Source organism: Marmota marmota, unplaced genomic scaffold (genome assembly GCF_001458135.2).
Source record: "Marmota marmota marmota unplaced genomic scaffold, marMar, whole genome shotgun sequence".
Taxonomy (NCBI): domain Eukaryota; kingdom Metazoa; phylum Chordata; class Mammalia; order Rodentia; family Sciuridae; genus Marmota; species Marmota marmota.
The window spans coordinates 7,609,737-7,628,460 of record NW_026000020.1 but is presented as its reverse complement, the minus strand read 5'-3'; the positions used below and the strand labels follow the sequence as shown (position 1 = coordinate 7,628,460).

General features: G+C 45.8%; 1 protein-coding gene across 1 annotated transcript in view; it reads right to left on the bottom strand.

Annotated features, from left to right (window-relative positions):
* Acoxl (acyl-CoA oxidase like) overlaps positions 1–18,724 on the bottom strand; it is a 335,479-nt gene that overhangs the window by 283,985 nt on the left and 32,770 nt on the right. The window contains 1 exon segment of the mRNA XM_048810372.1: positions 5,753–5,836. Coding sequence (XP_048666329.1) covers positions 5,753–5,836 — 84 coding nt within the window.

Below are 18,724 nucleotides of genomic sequence, written 5' to 3'. Positions count from 1 at the left end.
TGTAGCTCAGGACTGGCTGATGGCGGATCATGCCCCTGGCAATAAGGATGGCCCTATGACCTGGATGGGTCCATCCAAGGTTCCCCCAGGGGAAAGGAGCTGTCACCTGGAGGGACAGAGTACTGGTGCTGCTGGTGGCCAGGTTGCTGTGAGCTGGCCAACACACAGGGGATGAGGAGAGGAAGGAGGTGGCCCAGGGGTCCCGTGCATCCCGCCTAAGCCAGCTGCCCCCAGGGCCCAGCAAGGCCCTCTTTGTTCAGGCAAGTCTAGAGTGGGCGTTAGTCTGGGATCCTTGGCACCTGGACGAGCTGCCTGTGGCCCACACACATGGGCAGCCTGGATTAACACCATCAGCTCTATGACAATGACACTAATCTCAGCTCTATGGGATGTCACTTCATCAACTCTAAGCCAACACCAGCTAAAACACTCTGACACTGGGACAGCAAATTTCACAAATCCCATCCGATGTAGAAAGTGCCCTTCATCTGGAGAATCCCAGTGTCCTGGGAGGAGGCTTACTGCCCTGGCCGCTCAACGCACTTCCCTACAGGATCACGGAGGGCACTCGGTATGACCCTGCTTGTTGAGAGCCACAGCCGAAGGGGCCCCAGCAAACTTCCAGCTGCCGGCTGATGATTGGCTCACAGCGGCCCCAGCAACATCTAGCTGATTGGCTCCTCTGCGGTGATGCTCATTGGGCTGTTTCCCTGCCCTTTCAGACCACGGAGCTGCTCATTGGGGGACTTTTTTGGCTCCGCCCACATGACCCAGCCAATCGGCCTCAAGAGCAGGAGGATTGTGGGAGGTGGAGAGAAGCTTGTGGGGGAGAGAGAGGCTTGTGGAAAGCCGGTGGTGGCAGTTGAGGCTCTGAGGGTTTTTCCTGAGAGGCTGTTTTGTTTGGCCTGTGTGGTTCTAAAAATAAAGTTAGTTTCTTTTGACAAGTGGCTCCTGATTGTGCCCAGCCAGACTGCGGCACCTGCTGTTGCCAGCTCAGGGAAATGACATCAAGGGTTGCGTGTTTTTTCCCCTAAGCCATCTTAGAAGTAAAGTTTTACAAAATATATTTTACTCAAACAACAAGAAGTTGAATCTTCCACCCCTAAATCTCTGGATGGTAGCTGACCCAGATTTCACAGTGTTATTCCTCTTCTAGGTTTAATCCTTCCTCATCTTGAGGAAGGAGAATCACATGTTGCCACCGCATGTTGAAAGCTTCCATTCTCTAGCTATAGGAGGAGCCCCGGCTGTCAGTTTTCAGAGAACAGCACCAGTTAACAGAGGAGGCATCTGAGAGACCCCATCCACACTATGGATCCGAGTGTGGGGTTCTCCTTCACAAAAGGTACATTCTGTGAATGGTGGGCAACCAGACCAAGCTTGGATCCCCTGGTGGGGTCTAAAAGGTGATTCCTGCCTCCCAGCCTCCCGCAGGAGCTGTGGGGGAGGGGAGAGGCATGGCCAGCCAGCTCAGCCAGTAGGAAGGTGGCAAGGGGTCCCCAGGGAGAGGACCAGAGGGATCAGGACAGATCCAGGAGACAAAGCTGAGGGCAGTGTTTGGTGGGAAAAGGAAAAAGAGGACTCTGGAGACCCCTGGTCTTTAGCCAGAGTGACCAGGGGGTGGAGGCCCACCAACTGCAGTGGGCGGCTTAGAGGAGGAACCCGGAGGAGCTGGGAGGAGATTTTGAGGCCGGCATCCATCCAAAGTGCCCCTAAGTGGAAGTGTGTCCGCGCTGCCATCACTGCCTGGTGTCCTGCCCCAGCAGACCTCAAGGGACAGGATGCTGAGAGGTGCATCTCCTCTGAGAAAGACTGAGGCAAGCAGTAGCAAGGAGATTAAGAGGTGCCTAACGAAGGCCCTAGTCCCAACGTGTGCCCAGCGGGCCTGTTCAGAATGCCCCCACTCGGTCCTCTCAAACCTGGAGAAGGAAAGTCATCTGGTGCCGGGGGTGTCCAGCAAGGGCTGGCAGGAGCCTCTGGAGGACACAGTGGAGCCACCTAAGCACTGAGTGCTGCAGGAGGACAGAACCAAGGGGCCAAGGGGTGGGCCTAGCAGGCCTCTGACCCCCAGGAGGGGACCAGATGGCAACTGGGACCAGTTAGAGCAGAGACACGTGTGGGTTCCACCTCAGTCCACTCACAGAGCCCCTCCCAGGACCACTGCTGGGGAGGCTGCCAGCCACATCTCAGGGGTCACAGTCCCCACCACTCATCAAGCTCCTGCGACAGGCCAGCCTGGGCATGGGGTTCCTCGTAGCGTTATTGATTAAGATCTGTAGAAAAGCCTGTCGATGGGCCACTGCGGCACCATCTTTACAGAAGGACAGCTAAGGTACATGCACAGTAGGAAGGCCTGGACCATGACCAGCAAGTCCTAGACACAGGACGTGCACCCTCGTTGTCTGGCTGCTCCCTTGCCACAGAGAGCCCTGGAGGTCCATCATATGCTCAGGAAGCTTGCCATGCCATGGCTGTGACAGGCCAAGCCCCTCCTACCCAGCATCATGACAGCGGGTCTCCCGGAGGGCCTCTGGAGCCTTCGGGGACTTTTTGTCTCATGTGGGATGCACTGAAGCATGGAAAATGGCTTTTGAGACAACAGTGACCCCAGAAAGGATAGTGTTTGGACCAATTTATGTGCCCCCAAATTCCTATTTTGGATCGTTGCCCCCAATGAGATGGTACTTGGGGCCTTAGTGTTAGACGAAATATTCTAACCCTCGCGGGGGTTGGTGCCCGTGTGAGAAGAGGAAGAGAGACCAGAGCTGTCTCCTCCTCACGCATACACAGCAAGGAGGAGGGCGCCCTGCACATCACAAGAGCCCTCGCCAGGACATGCAGTGTGGCAGCCTGGCCTTGGGCTTTCCAGAAATGTGGGAAAACATGTCTTGTGGCTGAAGCCCTGGTCCGTGGCACCTTGCTAGGGCAGCCCAGCAGACTGACAGAGAGCTGGGTGATGGAGAACAGAGAGCAGAGGAGAGCCGACGTGCAGCCAGGGAGGAAGCACTAGGCTCCTTCGGGCCTCGGAGGCCCCGGGTATATCCACGTGTTTGGTGGAGGACCATGGAGCGGCTCCTGAGCTTGCACGGGGAATGCAGAGCCCCCCGTGAAGACAGCCATTGTCCCTGGCACCTCTCTGGCCTTCCTAGCCCTTTGCTCTGGGTGGCTCTGAGCCAGCCCCAGCCCTGCCAGCACTGGGCTGGAGTGCTGAGCGGAACCGTGTTTGTCCAGAGCGCTCAGGGAAACACAGAGCCTCTACAGGAACACAGACTGGGCGAGGCCCAGCTCCGGGGGTGCAGATGACTTTCGTGAGTTGATGGTGACACCAGGTTGACAGCCAGCTCGTATGAAAGGCAAGGGCTGCCAACTGCTCTAGGGCTGGTGGGGACCCCTGATCCACCCAGAGTTCACGAAAGCTGTTCCCAGCCCAGCACAGGCCCTCCTGGGCAAGCTCTCCGCCACCTGCAGGACCAGGACAGAGCCTCTGCTTCCAGGCCAGACTCAGGGCAGGGTGCACAGGTTTCTCCCACTATCTAGGACTCCAAGTTCAGGCAGCGATCTCCCACAGTGACTGGTGTGTGGGGAATCAGTGGAGTTGATAGTAACTATTGTTAACTAAGTTATTTTTATTGTGATAAAAGACTGTAAAGCTTTTAGCCACTTTTAGTGTACAGTTCAGTGACATTGAGTCCCTTCACAATGCTGTGCAATCATTACATTTCCAGAACTTCTCATCATCCCAGAAGGAAACTCTGGACCCAAACAGCAGCTTCGGGGTCCATGTCACTTCATCTCCCCCCACCATCGCCTTCCCTTCCCACACCCAGGATTATCAGGAAGTTTACCCTATCATTTCATCACTAAATGTTTTTTATGCATCTGTAAAAGATAAAGACTTTTTAAAAACAGCTCTAAAACCATTATCCCTCCTAAAAATATCACACAAGTCCTCTGACATCACCTGAAGTGCACTCCTCAAACTTTCCCAGCTGACATGTGCTATTCCTTTGCAGTTTGCTGCTTGATCCAGGATCTAAGCGGGGGCCACAGGCTGCCCTTTGTTGTGAAGCCTCAGGTCTGCCCCCCGCTCATTCCAATACTCCCCGCACAACTCTGTCCCTGAGCTCACTGCAAGACCCCAAGGGGGGACGGGTAGGGGTAGGGGGGTGGGTAGCACAGGAACCCCCAGGATGGGACCATGAGCCTGGACTGGGATCCTCAGCATTTTTGAGAGGAGGAGCTGTTTGTTGTCTCTTGGTCGACTGCCCTTCTCTCTGAAAGCCACAGCTGATCCATTCAGGAGGGAAGAATCACAGGGAGGCCAGCCTTTCCCCAAAAGGGGCTGATGGTGGACCCCTCCCCACAGGTCGGCATGCACAGATTTCTTTGTTTTCCATTCTCACCCCTAGAAAATGCTCACGTGGAACTGAAATAGCTGCCATCTTGGACTCACCACAAAGCAACCTGGCTTCCTGCCCCATCATCTATCTTCAGGTTCTTTGTCCAGGAGACAAATCTTTCCCCTGGAGACAAAAGGACCAGGTGTCTGGACAAGGGAATTTGTTTTCAGACCCGACAGTGGCCAGAGGGGAAAGGCGGGGCCATGGGATTAAGCCTGGGATTAAGCCTCTGTTGGGATTCAGGGAGCCACGCAGGGCTGTGGAGGTCCCTCTACCTGAGCTAGTCCATTCACCACCCTTGGTGAGCTCCTCACAAAGCAGTGAGATGTCATTTTATGGCCATGGGATTGGCAAAAAAGGAGAAGCCTAAGGATTCCAGGTGTGGAGAGGATGTGGACCCTGGGATTGGAGTGTATGCTTTTGACAGGGCTGAGTTGATACAATAATACTGACATGGCCTCTAGTGTCAGGCATTCCTCTAACTAGCAAGTCCATGCCTAGTTAAATAGCTAAAGGAAGCCTGTGCCAATGTTCAATGCCAGACATGCACAAGAGTATTCACAGTGGCATTTTTCACATTAGCAAAATCCTGCAAGCAACATGAGAAAGTGAATGGATAAGTGCTATGATATATTCATGCAAAGGAATATTATGTATCAGTGAAAATGAACAAACTGCCCTCTCTATGTCATTCCCCCAGTAATTTAACTAAAAGATGGAGAACAGATTTGTTGTGGCTAAAGGTCAGCGGTGAGGTAGGGGATAGATACAGCTACGAAGGGGTAGCACCCCCAAGATTCTTTGTAATGATGAGACAGTTCTATAGATTGATTGAAGAGTGGTTACTGAATCTATTTATGGTGTCAAGTTGCATAGAACTACACACACACACACAGACACAAATGTGCATGTGAAAACTAAGGTCTGTATCCTCATTAAACAGAATTGTACCAATGTCAATTATGTTTGTATTATGGCTACACAGATGTCACCATTGGGGGAGACAGGCTTCACATGATCTACTATTTTTGTAACTTTCTTTAAACATTATCATTTCAAAATACAGTTTTAATTTTCAAAATAAAATATTTAAAAAATTTTTTTTTTTACTTAAGAAGAACAGTGAGTCGCAACATTGGGATGGACCTTAGCAATGATACCTAAGTGAAGAGAGAAAAATCACATAAGGTGATGAGACTGTTTTTATAAAATTAAGATCCATGAAAATAACTCATTGCTACAACCATGATAAAGCGATAGGAAAAGAAAGCGATAGGAAAAAAAAAGCAGAGGAAACCAGATCTGGCGCGCTGGCTAAAGGGGAAGGCAGGCTGCCGGGCCTGAGAACTCACCTTCACACTGGTGGCCAGGTCGGCCGTGGAAAGCACCTCCCCGATGACGAGGCCCCGATTGACAAAATTCTTCGTCTTCTCTGCCTGCAAACATGATAGAACCAATGTCAATGTTTCCTTGTGGTTTGACCTTGAAATCCCATTGTTATAATATGTGCATGTTACGTGGGGGGGACACGTTCTGGGGATTGAACTCGGGGGCCCTCCATCACTGAGCCACATCCCCAGCCCAATTCTGTGTTTTGTTTAGAGGCAGAGTCTCACTGAGTCACTTAGCACCTTGCTGTTGCTGAGGCTGGCTTTGAACTCAGGCTCTTCCTGCCTCCACCTCCCAAGGCTCTGGGACTAGTGGCCTGTGCCACCGCGCCTGGCCTGCATGTTACTTTTGCAATAAAACACAATAAAAGTCATTGTTTAAGAAGCAACCCCACACTCCACTGCAGCAAACATTTTCCTCTTGTTTCCATGTGGCCATTAGTTTCTGAGAACATGTATGTAGGGCTCACAGACTCTTTTCTTACATAGAAGCAAGTCCACCGCGCCTGCACTGGTGACAGACACCCCTTGCTTGGGCTTTGCTTGGGCTTTGCTTGGCCTTAGCCAGGTTCGGCCCTGGCCTGGCCTACCAGAGTTCCCTCAGCAGAGCAGGCACCCCAGGATCCACACCCAGGTGACTACGTCCATACGGAAACAGAGGACTGAAAAGGTTGGGGAACATTCTGGACTAAGGTAAAGCAATATTCTTTGCTTTCCTAACCAGAGGCCATTTCTGGGCTTTGAGGCATTAAAACCATGAGGTCCTGGTCTCGCTTCACTGCCCTCTTCTCTTGCACAGTGGGTGAGCTTGCTCCTCTACCAGCAGGAAATGAGAGGGGCCAAGCCCCCATTGCTGGTACATTTTAACAATTCAGAGGCAACCAGCATTTCCTGAGAAGGGGGAGACGCCATGAATGGACAAACTCTAACTGCCCATTGTTGGAATGAATGCCGTTTGTCCTCACTGACCAGTCCCTCTGAGAACCAGCCACAACACCATACCTGCGTGTATGTGCATCTACTACAGTCATGCACATGTGTGCATACACTTATGTTGTGCATCCACATTTACATAAGCGTGCATGCCTACCTGTGCATGGGTTGTAAACATGTACACCTATGTATGTGTGTGCGTGTGGAGACAACTGTGAATGTGTGCGTCTGTTCCTGGGTGTGCACACGTGCCTGTGTGCACAGTGACTCTCTACTATCAGGATAACAGCCAGCCTCCCTGGATGGCTTTGTCTCCACACTGGCATAAGCTCTCTCCCCAAATGCACTCTATATTTCCCCTCCCGTTGGTTTTTATATTTCTCTCAAGCGTTATTAATTTTATCAAACAGCAACTGTCAAGATTTATGACTCTTATCATGGCTCTGACCCAATGCATCTTGTATTGATTATTTCCTAAAATAACTCCAGGCTGCAGCATATACCACTGCACGATTCCAGCTCGGGCTCACACTGGAGATTCAGTTACTAGTAAATAATACAAAATAACCACTGCAGATATCTGCAGATTTCTCAGAGGGCCCAAGTATCCTTTGTTGCACAGATCCTTATGGCAGTCCTAACCCCAGGTAGGAGATGGAAAAGCCCAGGCTCAAGGATGCAAGTGACTTGTCTAACCAGCGGCACCTGGCAGGTGACAGAGCCAGGATCAGAAACCAGACTGACCAGGTTCCCCATCCAGATGCCTCCCCACCCCTCACTGTCCTCATCATTAAGTACTCCAGGTGGCTGGGCCTCCTCACAAATCAACTCCAATTTTGCACCACCAACCCTGTCCCCAGAGAGCACCTAAGGTCAACCTGCTGGGTGTCCTAGATAACTTCCTGAGAGTCGTCCTCTGCAGCGGACTTTCCTTTGCCTTAAGCCACCTACTCCGCTCAAACCTAAACCATCAGGAGTGTCTAAGTCTCTCAGAATTGACTGTCTAAGTCTCTCAGAATCGCCAACAGTTCACAGTTTTCTTCATATTTCATTCTCCTAATGTATACTGGCAATTGTCGAAGTATAATTTTGTCATCAGTGGTATTCAAAACTGTGGTCATTTTTACTTACCAGTATAAAATAAATTGCAAACACATTTGCTGAAGAATCAGCCCAAACTTGGCCATCTTTGAGCATCATAAATTGTTTATGCTGATTACTTCCCTTCCCCAGTCTCCACAGGAGATGGCCACCTTTGCTATTGGACCTGATGGGAAATGAAATGCCAGTAGGAGTTGACTGTTAATTCTGTGATGTTGACCTAAGCGTGCATGAGGACTGATCCATTTTCAAGAAGTCAAACCAGAGTTCCAAACCTGAGACTAAGCTTCATTTGACAGACTGCCTGACTGGTATAGATTTTTTAAATCTTCTCCATACATAATTTCTCTCTTTTCTTCTTTCATTTCTGATTGGCTAGTTGTTCGTAATTAAAGAATGTTCAATATTGACAAGTTTCTCTCTCATTGAACTGGTGCCACTAACTGAATTACTTATACTTGTCATAACCAATCAATAATCAACCCGTGTTTGTCTGCATCCATTCTTGCAGCATTTCTGTTGTATCAATGCTGCCTTCATTTACCCTTGCTACATTCAGTCCAAACCCAATCTCCATGTCATCATGTAAATTGGTAGCAATTTTAAATGATAATAATTCTATAAATATATGGGTAGACTACTCAAGCTTATATTTCATCCTAAATTATAGCCCATGCTATTTACACTTTTGCTTAATAAATTCAGTCTCGAACAGAAGGAAGATCAAGTTTTTCCTTAAGTACTGCTCTTCAGAGCACTCAATGTAGCAGAACTCTGTGATTTAGTATTCTGTTACAAAATCTGCAAAAATTTTGGTTTTCTAAACCCCCAGAGTTCCTAAAAGGCATATATACTTCCTCAGTGAAAACCAATGTGATTCGGAACTGGTTGGGTGTGGTGATCTGAGCTGCCTTCCTCTGATGTCAGAAGTCCCCATGGATCCCTTTGCACTGGGTGGGCAGCCTGTGTTAAGTGCCCAGCCAAGAGTCCTGAGCAGAGTTTTCTCATCTTCATTTTCTAATATGAGTCTCCAAACTGGCGTACTTGCTTCTCCTAATTTCTGTTCCAATTTTTAGTTATAGATTCAGTCTTACTGAATCTATGTCCTTTGTGAGAATGATCCTCAAATGATTTTATAAAGAGGAAAAAGTCAGAGTAAAATGCACAGATTAGTGGGTTTCAGGATCCAGGTGAGGCTCTTGCTTTCTGAGCTCATCATTTCTAACCCTCCACAAGATTCCCCCCTCCTCTCCCCATGGCCGTCTTGTGCCTGGACTATTGTAACAGCCTCCCAGCTGGATTCTGTCCCCACCCTGCCCCAAATATCAGGCACTAGGATCTTTCATTATTGTTGTTGTTCTTGTTGTTATTATAAAATTTCATCTAGATATAAGCTTTGCTAAATAAATAAACTGCTGATATTTTTCCTACATTGCAATTGCCTTTTTATTTCTTTAATGATTTCTTTTGATGGATATCAGCTTTTAATTGTTAATGAAAGTCAATTTGTCACTTTTTGGTTTATGCATATTTGATGTTTTTCACAGAAGGAGTCTTCTATAATGGACCTGGCCTGTCCTAAAGTCACAATGACATTTTCCTTTGTTCTTCTACAAATATTGTAATTTTGGAATTTGTGCTTAGGCAGATAATACACCCCAAGTACTATTGTGTATAGTGTGAGGAAGGGATAAAGGGTGACTTTTTTTCTATATGCTTATCTAGTTGTTCCAATACCATTTATTACAAAGACATTTCTTACCCCATAGAAACATTAGTTACCCCATCAACTAATCATAAATATCTGAGTTACTTTCAAGGACTCTCCACTTCTGTGCCCTTGATCTCTTTGTCTATCCAAATCAACACCTTAATCTTTTGAGTATCTTTGTATTAGGTTTTGAAATCATGTAATGAGAGTCTTCCAACTTCATCCTGTGTCAGAATTAGTTCAAATATCCTAGGTCCTTTGCATTTCCACAGGTTGTTGGAACAACCTATAAATTTTGATGAAGGCATTATAGTCGTTTTAAAATCAGCATCATGGTGTGTCTCTTTCCTCCCTCCATCCTCCATGATGAAAATCTCCAGTGACCTCATTTGCCATTGCAAGAAATCTAAGCCTGTCAGCGTGGCCTCCACATCTGGCCCTTGTCCCCTGGTGGATTCTGGGCGTCACAAGTAGGGTATCCTACCTCCATGCACAGAGTTCTGGAAGCATTTGGAAGCAAAGGCAGTAGCCATGTACTTCTCTTGAGGGGCCTGTGACCATTCCAGGAAAACTCAGTACAAGACCAATAAGAGGTGGCGTTCCTGTGGCTCTGTCTAGGGTACTTTTCATTTTGTAACAACATGATTTCAGCCTTCTGACATACAGCATTTTCCAAATTCTCATCTCAAATTTAATATCTCTTTTCTTAGCAACATATACTTCCTACCAAATACCTAACTACTTGGGAAACTTTTCTAATTATTAGTGTAATCACAGGATTGATTTGAAAAGCATATAATGTCATTATTATATTGATAGCATCTAATAGTGAATATATCCTATTGACATGACCAGTTTGATGTGTGAGTTTAGTTTTCTGTTAGTGTGAAACTACAGCATTTTCCATTAATTTTAATGCCATGAGAAAATGTTGTCCCAGTTATTATTTCCCTTTGTGAAAGATGAATTATGGCTATTTAAGAACTGTTTGGTCAGGCGATGTCACCGGGAGTCACCCAGCAATCATATGTACCCAAGCACAGTCTGAACATTCACTTGTGATGTGCCTTCACGCCTCTCCTCAGCACTTCAAGGTAAGTGCTGTCAGCATCCACAATTCACAGAGGAAGAAACTGAGAATAGGAGAAGTGAGAAGTGTGCCCCAGGCCACAGCCTCTCAGTGAAGGAGCCAGACATGAGCCCTTGTCGAACTGATTCCAAAATCAGAAACCTGAAACCATCCCAAAATGGTGAGAAAATTATTCTGTGATCACTCCATTTGGGTGAGAAAACAGATTGCATATGCAATCCTGCTACCAGTTACATTTGGGGTATGTGTGTGTGTGTGTGTGTGTGTGTGTGTATGTGTGTGTTTGCCTATATGTAGTTTTGACTTTCCTATAGTGAACAGGTATCACCTTGATAATGAGGAATTTTTCAGCATTTCTCCCAGTGAGGGTTTGCCAATCTTGGTATCTTGTCCATCTGTAACTGACACCTCTCCAAATCTCATGGCATCAGTGGAAGGCAGAGAAACAGACTTGGAAACAGGTAAGAACCAAGCTGGTTCCAGTGCCAGGAACTAGGGGGAAACAGCACTGAGGTGCTTCAGGGCCGGAGGCCCAGGACTCGTACCTGTTTCTCTATGCATGATTCTCCCTGCCTGTTCAGTGGCCCTGGTGGGAGGTTCTCAGGTCAGGTGCCTGTGCCCAAGCTTCACCCTTTGTCAGGGAGGGAGCCACTGGGAACCACCAATGGTATCCACATGCCATGTTTGGATGGCCATAAATGACAACACCTTGTCCTCACCCTTGAAGTCAGACTGGCCTCTCCCCAGGTACCATCATTAGGGCAACCTCCTCCATCACACACACGAGGTCGCCACTGAGCTCTGAGCAGCCTGCTGTGCTCAGTGTCCACCTGACTGGCCTTGCTGTGCTATCTTTGCCCCTTCCTTGGCCATCACCCTGTGGCTGATTTGAACCAGCCCTGGCCCAGCAAATCCTAGACCCTTGGAAACAGGAATGGTCTCCTATTTATCTCAAGTTGGAGGCCTCTGCTCTTTCCGCACCTCAACAGAAGGCCAGGCGGGGTAGATCTTGGCCACCCAGGTCTGCGCAGATCTGATTTGAATCCTGCCCTGCTCCCTTGCTCTTTAGCTCTTGCTCTTGAGCTACGTTCTCTCTCTAGGCGTTGCCCGGGCCTGGAAACTGGAGGGTCACACTTAGTCGTGGATTTCCCAGGGGGTTTAGTGGGATACTGGGTGCCAAATGCCTGCCAGCCCTGTTTTACTTCTCTGGCTCCTGCCCAGTCTCCTCTCTGGTCCTTCTCATCACCAGACAAGCTCAGTCCTCAAGCCTCCTCTTCTCCATCACCACACACGCCTTGGGGACCCACCCAGCCTCACAGCTCTAACTCATCTCTATGCCCTTGACCTCCCACGCTCCTCAAGCTGTTGGTCACATCCCGGGGCTAACTCCTGACTTAACCTCAGATCTGCTTGGATGGCTGCCGTCTGGCTGGGCACAAATAACCGGGAGGTCACGAGCCACTTGTAGGTTTAAACAGGAACTAATTTTATTTGAGAACTCAACGGGAACTCAACGGGGATTCCGCGAGAACTCAATGGGAACTCCATGAGAACTCAAAAGTAGCGGGCACCCGAGGTAGCAGGAGCCGCCTTATTGCCGGACAGCAGAGGTTTATATACACAACTGAATACACAGCTTGTTTCAATTTAGCATCATCCAGTTACAGCAATCAGTCATTATCTTAATAATGATACACAGCTGAACTTAATTATCATCATCTTAATGGCTTGCTGGCCCTAACCCTCAACCACTCCTTCTGGCAAAATGCCAGGCACCATCCTGACTTGGTTGTGGCTCTCAACAGACGGCCCCACTTTGGTGGACAATACCCTGTCCTTCTAGTTGCTCAGGCAAAACACCACGGAACCAACGTGCCGTCCTTCTCTCCCACTCTCTCACGTCCATCACTCAACAGACCCCACTGCTTTCCCTTCAGCAGCCTCTAACTCAGCCACATCCATCACCCTGACTGGCCAGTCTGGTCCCAGCCAGTACCACCTTGGTCCTAGGTGACTGAAAAACCCTCTCAACTCATCTTTGTGTGCAGACCTGCCCTCATAGAGTCAGCAGCAGCCAGGGGATCCTGGAGAAATGTCAAATCATATCCTGCTCCACCGGGTCCCTCCAAGCCTCCCATTTCAGCCACTCCAAAGAAACCTCTTATAAAGCACCTCGAGTTCCAGCTCCCCACCACCTCCCAGGTCCATCACCCCCTACTCTGCTCCCGCCAAGTGCCCTATTGCTCCATTAACAAGCCCAGGACCCTCCCGCCTGCCCTCAGGCCCTCATATCTGCTGTTCCCTCCGCCTGGATGCTATTCCCATGACACCCACCTAGTTCAGTTCCCATCCTCTTAGGCATCTTCACCTAACCATGGAGCACCTCCGTCTCTCCAACTCTCCCAGCATCTCTAGATTCTTGATTTTTAAAAAATGTTTTCAACATATACATAACATAAAATTTATTATTTCCATCTATTGTTTTCAGTACCAGGAATTAAACCCAGAAGGGGCAGAATTCTACCACTGAGCTACGACCCCAGCCCATTTTTTTTTTTAAGACAGGGTCTTGCTAAGTTGTTGAGACTGGCCTTCAACTTGCAATCCTCCTGCCTTAGCCTCCTGAGTAGTTGGGATTACAGGTGTGTACCACACTCCACTTATGTCAACCATTTTGAGCATACAGTTCTGTGGTGCTAAGTACACCATGCAACCATTACCAGCTTCAGAACTTTTTCATCATCCCACACTGAAACTCTCACCCATTAATAACTCTCCATTCTCATTTCCCCTCAGAACATAGAAATGGCCTGTCTGCTTTCTGTCCCATGAATTTGACGACTGTAGATACTTCATACAGATAGAATCCTACAGCATTCATCCTTTTGTGACTGGCTTATTGCCCTTAGTATAAGGTCTTCAAGATTCATCCATGTTGTAGCAGGCATCAAATTTTTCTTCTTCTTAAGGCCAAACAATGTCCACTGTATGTCTGTATACACCATATTCAGTTCATCCATGCATCTGTTGATAGACATTCTGTTGTTTCCATCTTTGGACCATTGTGAATAATGCTACTGTTAACATGGTAATACAAATATCTGTTTGAGTCCCTAATTTTATTCTTTGGGATATGTACCAATAAATGGAATGTCTGGGTCATCAGCAATTCTGTGTTTAATTGTTTAAGGAAATTCCACATTGCCTTGCCCAGAGGCTACACTGTTTATAGTTCCACCAAGGCACTGGCAATGTGCCAGGGTCCCAGTTAGCCACATCCTCTCCAACCCTTGCTGGCTGCTGCTGCTGCTGCTATTGCTTCCTTACACTGCCATCCTAATGGGTGTGGGTGGTATCTCCTCCTGGTCGTCGTCATTTGTATTTCCCTAATGATCAATGATGTTGAGCACCGTTTCGTGTGTTTATTGGTCGTTTGTACATCTGAACTGCAGGAATCTCTCTTCAAGTCCTTTGACTGTTTTTAAATCTGGTTATTTATTGTTGTTGCCCTAGTTGAGTTGTAGGGTTCTTCAATATATTCCAGACATCAATCCTTTATGGGATGTCTGATTTGCAAACATTGTCTTTTCACTCTGTTAGACTGTTTTGTGTGGCTATCCCACAATACCTGAGCCTGGGTAATTCATTAAGAACAGAAACTTAGTTATTACAGTACTGGAGGCTGGGAGGCCCAAAGTTCAAGGGTTCACATCAAGAAAACATCTTCTTGCTGTATCATCCCATGATGGAAGGTGGAAGGCAGAAGGACAAAAGAGCATGTGGGATGTGGAGGTAGCCAAACTCATTTTATCCGGAACCCACTGACTGCCATGATAACAGCATTATGTTGGGGCTTAAGTTTCCAACACATAAACTTTGAGGATACATTCAAACCACGGCCCCTTTGACACACAAGTTTCTAACTATGATGTAGTCCAATTCATTTTTTAGACAAATTTTTATTAATTTTTTTCTAAAATTGTTTAAAATAAATTTATTTTTAAAAACATGTTTTGGTTTCTATCAAAGAAACCATTGACACATCCAATAGTTTTTGTAATAGTTTATTAGCTTTAGTCTTACATTTAAGTCTTTAATCTATTATTTCTTTTTTTTTTTTTTGGTTGCCAATGGACCTTTATTTTTATTTATTTATATGTGGTACTGAGAATCGAACCCAGTGCCTCACACATACTAGGCAGGTGCTCTACCACTGAGCCACAACCTCAGCCTGCATAATCCATTTTTTTAATATTTACTTTTTAGTTATAGGTGAACACAATATCTTTATTTTTATTTTATGAGGTGATGAAGATCAAACCCAGTGCCTCACACATGCCAGGCAAGCACTCCACCTCTGAGCCCCAGCCCCAGCCCAAGTCTTTAATCTATTTTGAGTTAATTTTTGTATATGGAGCATACACCTTACAATTGTCCCAGCACCATTTGTTGATAATATTTCCTTTCTTTATTGAATGGTCTTGGCACCCTTCTCAGAAGTGATCAACCATATATGTAAGGCTTTCTTTCTGGGTGTTCTTTAACTCTTCCATTGTTCTATATTTTTGTGTTTATGTCAGTACCATATTGTTTCAACTACTATAGCTTTGTAGTAAGTTTTGGAGGTTCCACTATTTGAAGTGTGGAACCTCTAAATTGTTTTTCTTTTTGAGGACTGTTTTGCTTCTTCAGAGTCCCTTAAGATTCCAGATGAATTTTAGAATTTAGGATGGGTTTTTCTATTTCTGGAAAAAAAAAGGATTGCACTGACTCTGTTGTTTACATACAACTTAACAATAGTATCTTCTAATCTATGAACATGGGATGCCTCTCTATCTGTTTGTGTCTTGTTCAATTACTACACAAATATTTTATAGTTCTCAATATATAAGACTTTCTTCTCATTTGTTAAGTTTGTTCCTCAGTATCTTATGCTTTTTGAGCTACTATAAATAAAATTTTTCTCAGTTTCCTTTCAATAGTTCATCATTAGGACATAAAAATGCAACTTATTTCTGTATGTTGATTTTTATCCTGCACGTTTAATGAATTCATTTATTAGTTCTAGAAGGGTCTTTTTTTTTGGAATTATTGGGCTCTTCTAATATATAAGAACATATACATCTGAGAAAACTTACTTTTATTCTTTCTAATTTATTATATTTGATTTTTATCCACAGTATTTATCACTGATAAGCCACAAATGCATTGTTTGGTTTATTGTCTGTCTCTTCCCCCACAAAAATTTAAGTTCCACAAAGACAGGTATTTTTGCCTGCATTTTTCACTGTCCTTTGAACAATGCCTGGATCATGTAAGAGCTCAATAAATATTTGTAAAATTAATGAATCGCTTCACCTGGCACATAGAAAGGACATAGAAGATGATAAGCAAATGATATTATTGACATAATATTTCACTGCAAGAGTGATAATTAAGCCTTAAAAATAAAATATTTTATTGTGCAGAATAATTGCAGTGTCAAAGAATAAATAACACCATGATTCCAGCTGCACTGGAGTCCTGGGGAAGGTCCCAAATCACTCCTTGGTGTGCCCTTTTAAGTAATCTCTTTGGCCATCACAGATGACAACACAGTTTGGTTGCCAATCTACACAGAGGGACTTCTATAAACAGGCCACTCCATCCTGTCATCTCCACTCAAATCCTTCAAGTATCCCATGGGGACAGGGCTGGCCTGGCCAGAGTCATGGCCAAGTGGCCAATGTCCAAGTTTTTAGAGCTGGAGCTGGGACAGAGACTCCTGCCAAAGGCAGCAAATAGGACCAAGATCTAGGGCAGCCTGTCACAGCCCACTAGGAAAAGTCTGGGTTCCAGGACAAACAGAAGCCAGAGGGCTAAGGAGGAAGCCAAGGCCAGGGGGACAGAGCCAAGAGCTGAGTAAGCAGGTCAAGACCAGAACGGGGGTCGGGTTGGGAGGAGATGTGCATGGCCAGGTCTACAGGGTCATCGGGGGCTGGCACTGGTATCTGTGAGCAATAGGGTGGGGGGCTGGTGGGACAGGCTGCCATGAATGACCAGTGACAGACAGGTATCCTCAGACTCTTGGCATGTTTCCTGATCAGCTAAGTTTCTGCAATACAACGAAAGCTCAAATTTAAATGGTTCCTGGGAAAAGTTATTTCTTTTCTCAGAGATTAATCAGGAAAGCTTTTGGTGGTGAGCTGACCTTAGAATATTATTCCACTTTTGATCTGATCACCTACCTGATGCCTCTTTAAATATCTAAGTATTAAAAAAAATTCCGAGATTATCTAAAATTCTATTCAAATATAGATAATTACAATAAGTATAATATATATATATACAACCACCAATCTTCTGCCAATTCCCCTCCAAGTTTTTGAGACTGGACTTCCTGAGGAAAATGCAGATGATTTAGATCAACAGTGCTCAAATTTTATGGTCCTTGGACCCCTTTACACTTAAAAACTACTGAGAATTCCAATGGGACTTTTTTTTTTTTTGCAGATTATATTTAGCAATTTACCAAATTAGTAATTAAAACTGAGAATTTTTAACTTATTAATTAATTTTTAAACTAACAGTAAATCAATTACATGTTAATATAAATGGCATAATTTTTTTATAAAAAATAACCATAATTTAAAAAAAAAATTCAGTGAAAGGATGGTAGCATTTTTTGCTAATTTTTTAAAGATCCAACCCAAAAGAAGATAGCTAAACTCTCACATCTGTTTTTGCACTCAGTTTGTTGTGATATGTTGCTTTGTTTGAAGTTTATGATAAAAATACAGTGTCACATACATATACTGTATTTGGACATCTACTTTTCTTTCTTTCTTTCTTTCTTTTTTCCTTTTGGTACTGGGAATTGAACCCAGGAGAACTTTACCACTGAGCTACATCCCCAGTCCTTTTTATTTTTTATTTTGCTCAAGTTGGCTTCAAACTTACTATCCTCCTCCCTCAGCCTCCAGAGTCTCTTGGATTACAGGCATGCACCATGCCCAGCTGGACATCTACTTTTCAAGTAAGGACACCCAGGGCCCTCAGACTATACTTTGAGAATCACTGGTTTAGGTGATGATATCATGCCCCCAGCCATGTGGCTCATGGGTGTGTGGAAGACCAGCACTCAGAAAAGGAGAGGAGATGGTTGTGGGGGTGGGGGCTTCACTGTTCACATATCACTTCCTAACTCTTTCTATACTTGGCCAAGAGCAAGTTGACCTCAACTGGGTCCCTTGACTGGAAAGAAATGTTGACATGTCCTCCAAAAGCTCCTGTGTGAGACTATGCAGGAATGTTCAGAGGTGAAATGATTAGATCATGAGACTGGCGATCTAATCGATGGATTAATGGATTATTGGGTGGTGACTATAGGCAGATAGGTTGTGGCTGGAGGAAGTAGGTCAATGGGGCATGACCTTGGGGATTATATTATCCCTGGACCCTTGCACTAAAAGCTCTTTCTACGTCCTGCCTGTCTCAAACTGAGTGACTTTCCTCTACCACAACCTCCTGCTAACCTTCTCACCTCAAGCCTAAAGGTATGGAGTCAGCCCACCATGGACTGAATCTCTGAAACCATGAGCCAAAAGAATCTTTTCCTCCTCTCAGTTTTTCTTGTCAGGTATGTTAGTCTTAGCAGCACAAAGCTGACTAAAACAGAAACAAAGCACAGCAGTACTCAACCCCCAATGCATACTGGATCATCTGGCGGATGAAAATGCTGATTTGATTGGCCTGAGCAAAAGCCTATACAACAGGATATTCAAAAGCTCCCCAGGGGGCTCCAACACACAGCCAGGGGTGAACTCCACCAGACCGAAGTGGGCTCAGAAAGCAGACTACCTGGGCTTGAACCTGAGCTCTATTAGTTACACATACAACCCACTAGTTATATAACCAGACGTTCAGCTCTGATTACCTACCTGTAAAGCAGGAATACCATGAGGGATGTGGTGTAGTCACAGAAATCATCCCTTTAAAGCTCTTAGCACTACGACTGGCACAATGTAGGTGCCCAGTAAGCCTCAGGATGATGGTTACGGTGATGACTGAGGCACATCTCAGCCTCTTTCAGCTTCCAGGGACAGGTATCCCTGGGAATGCT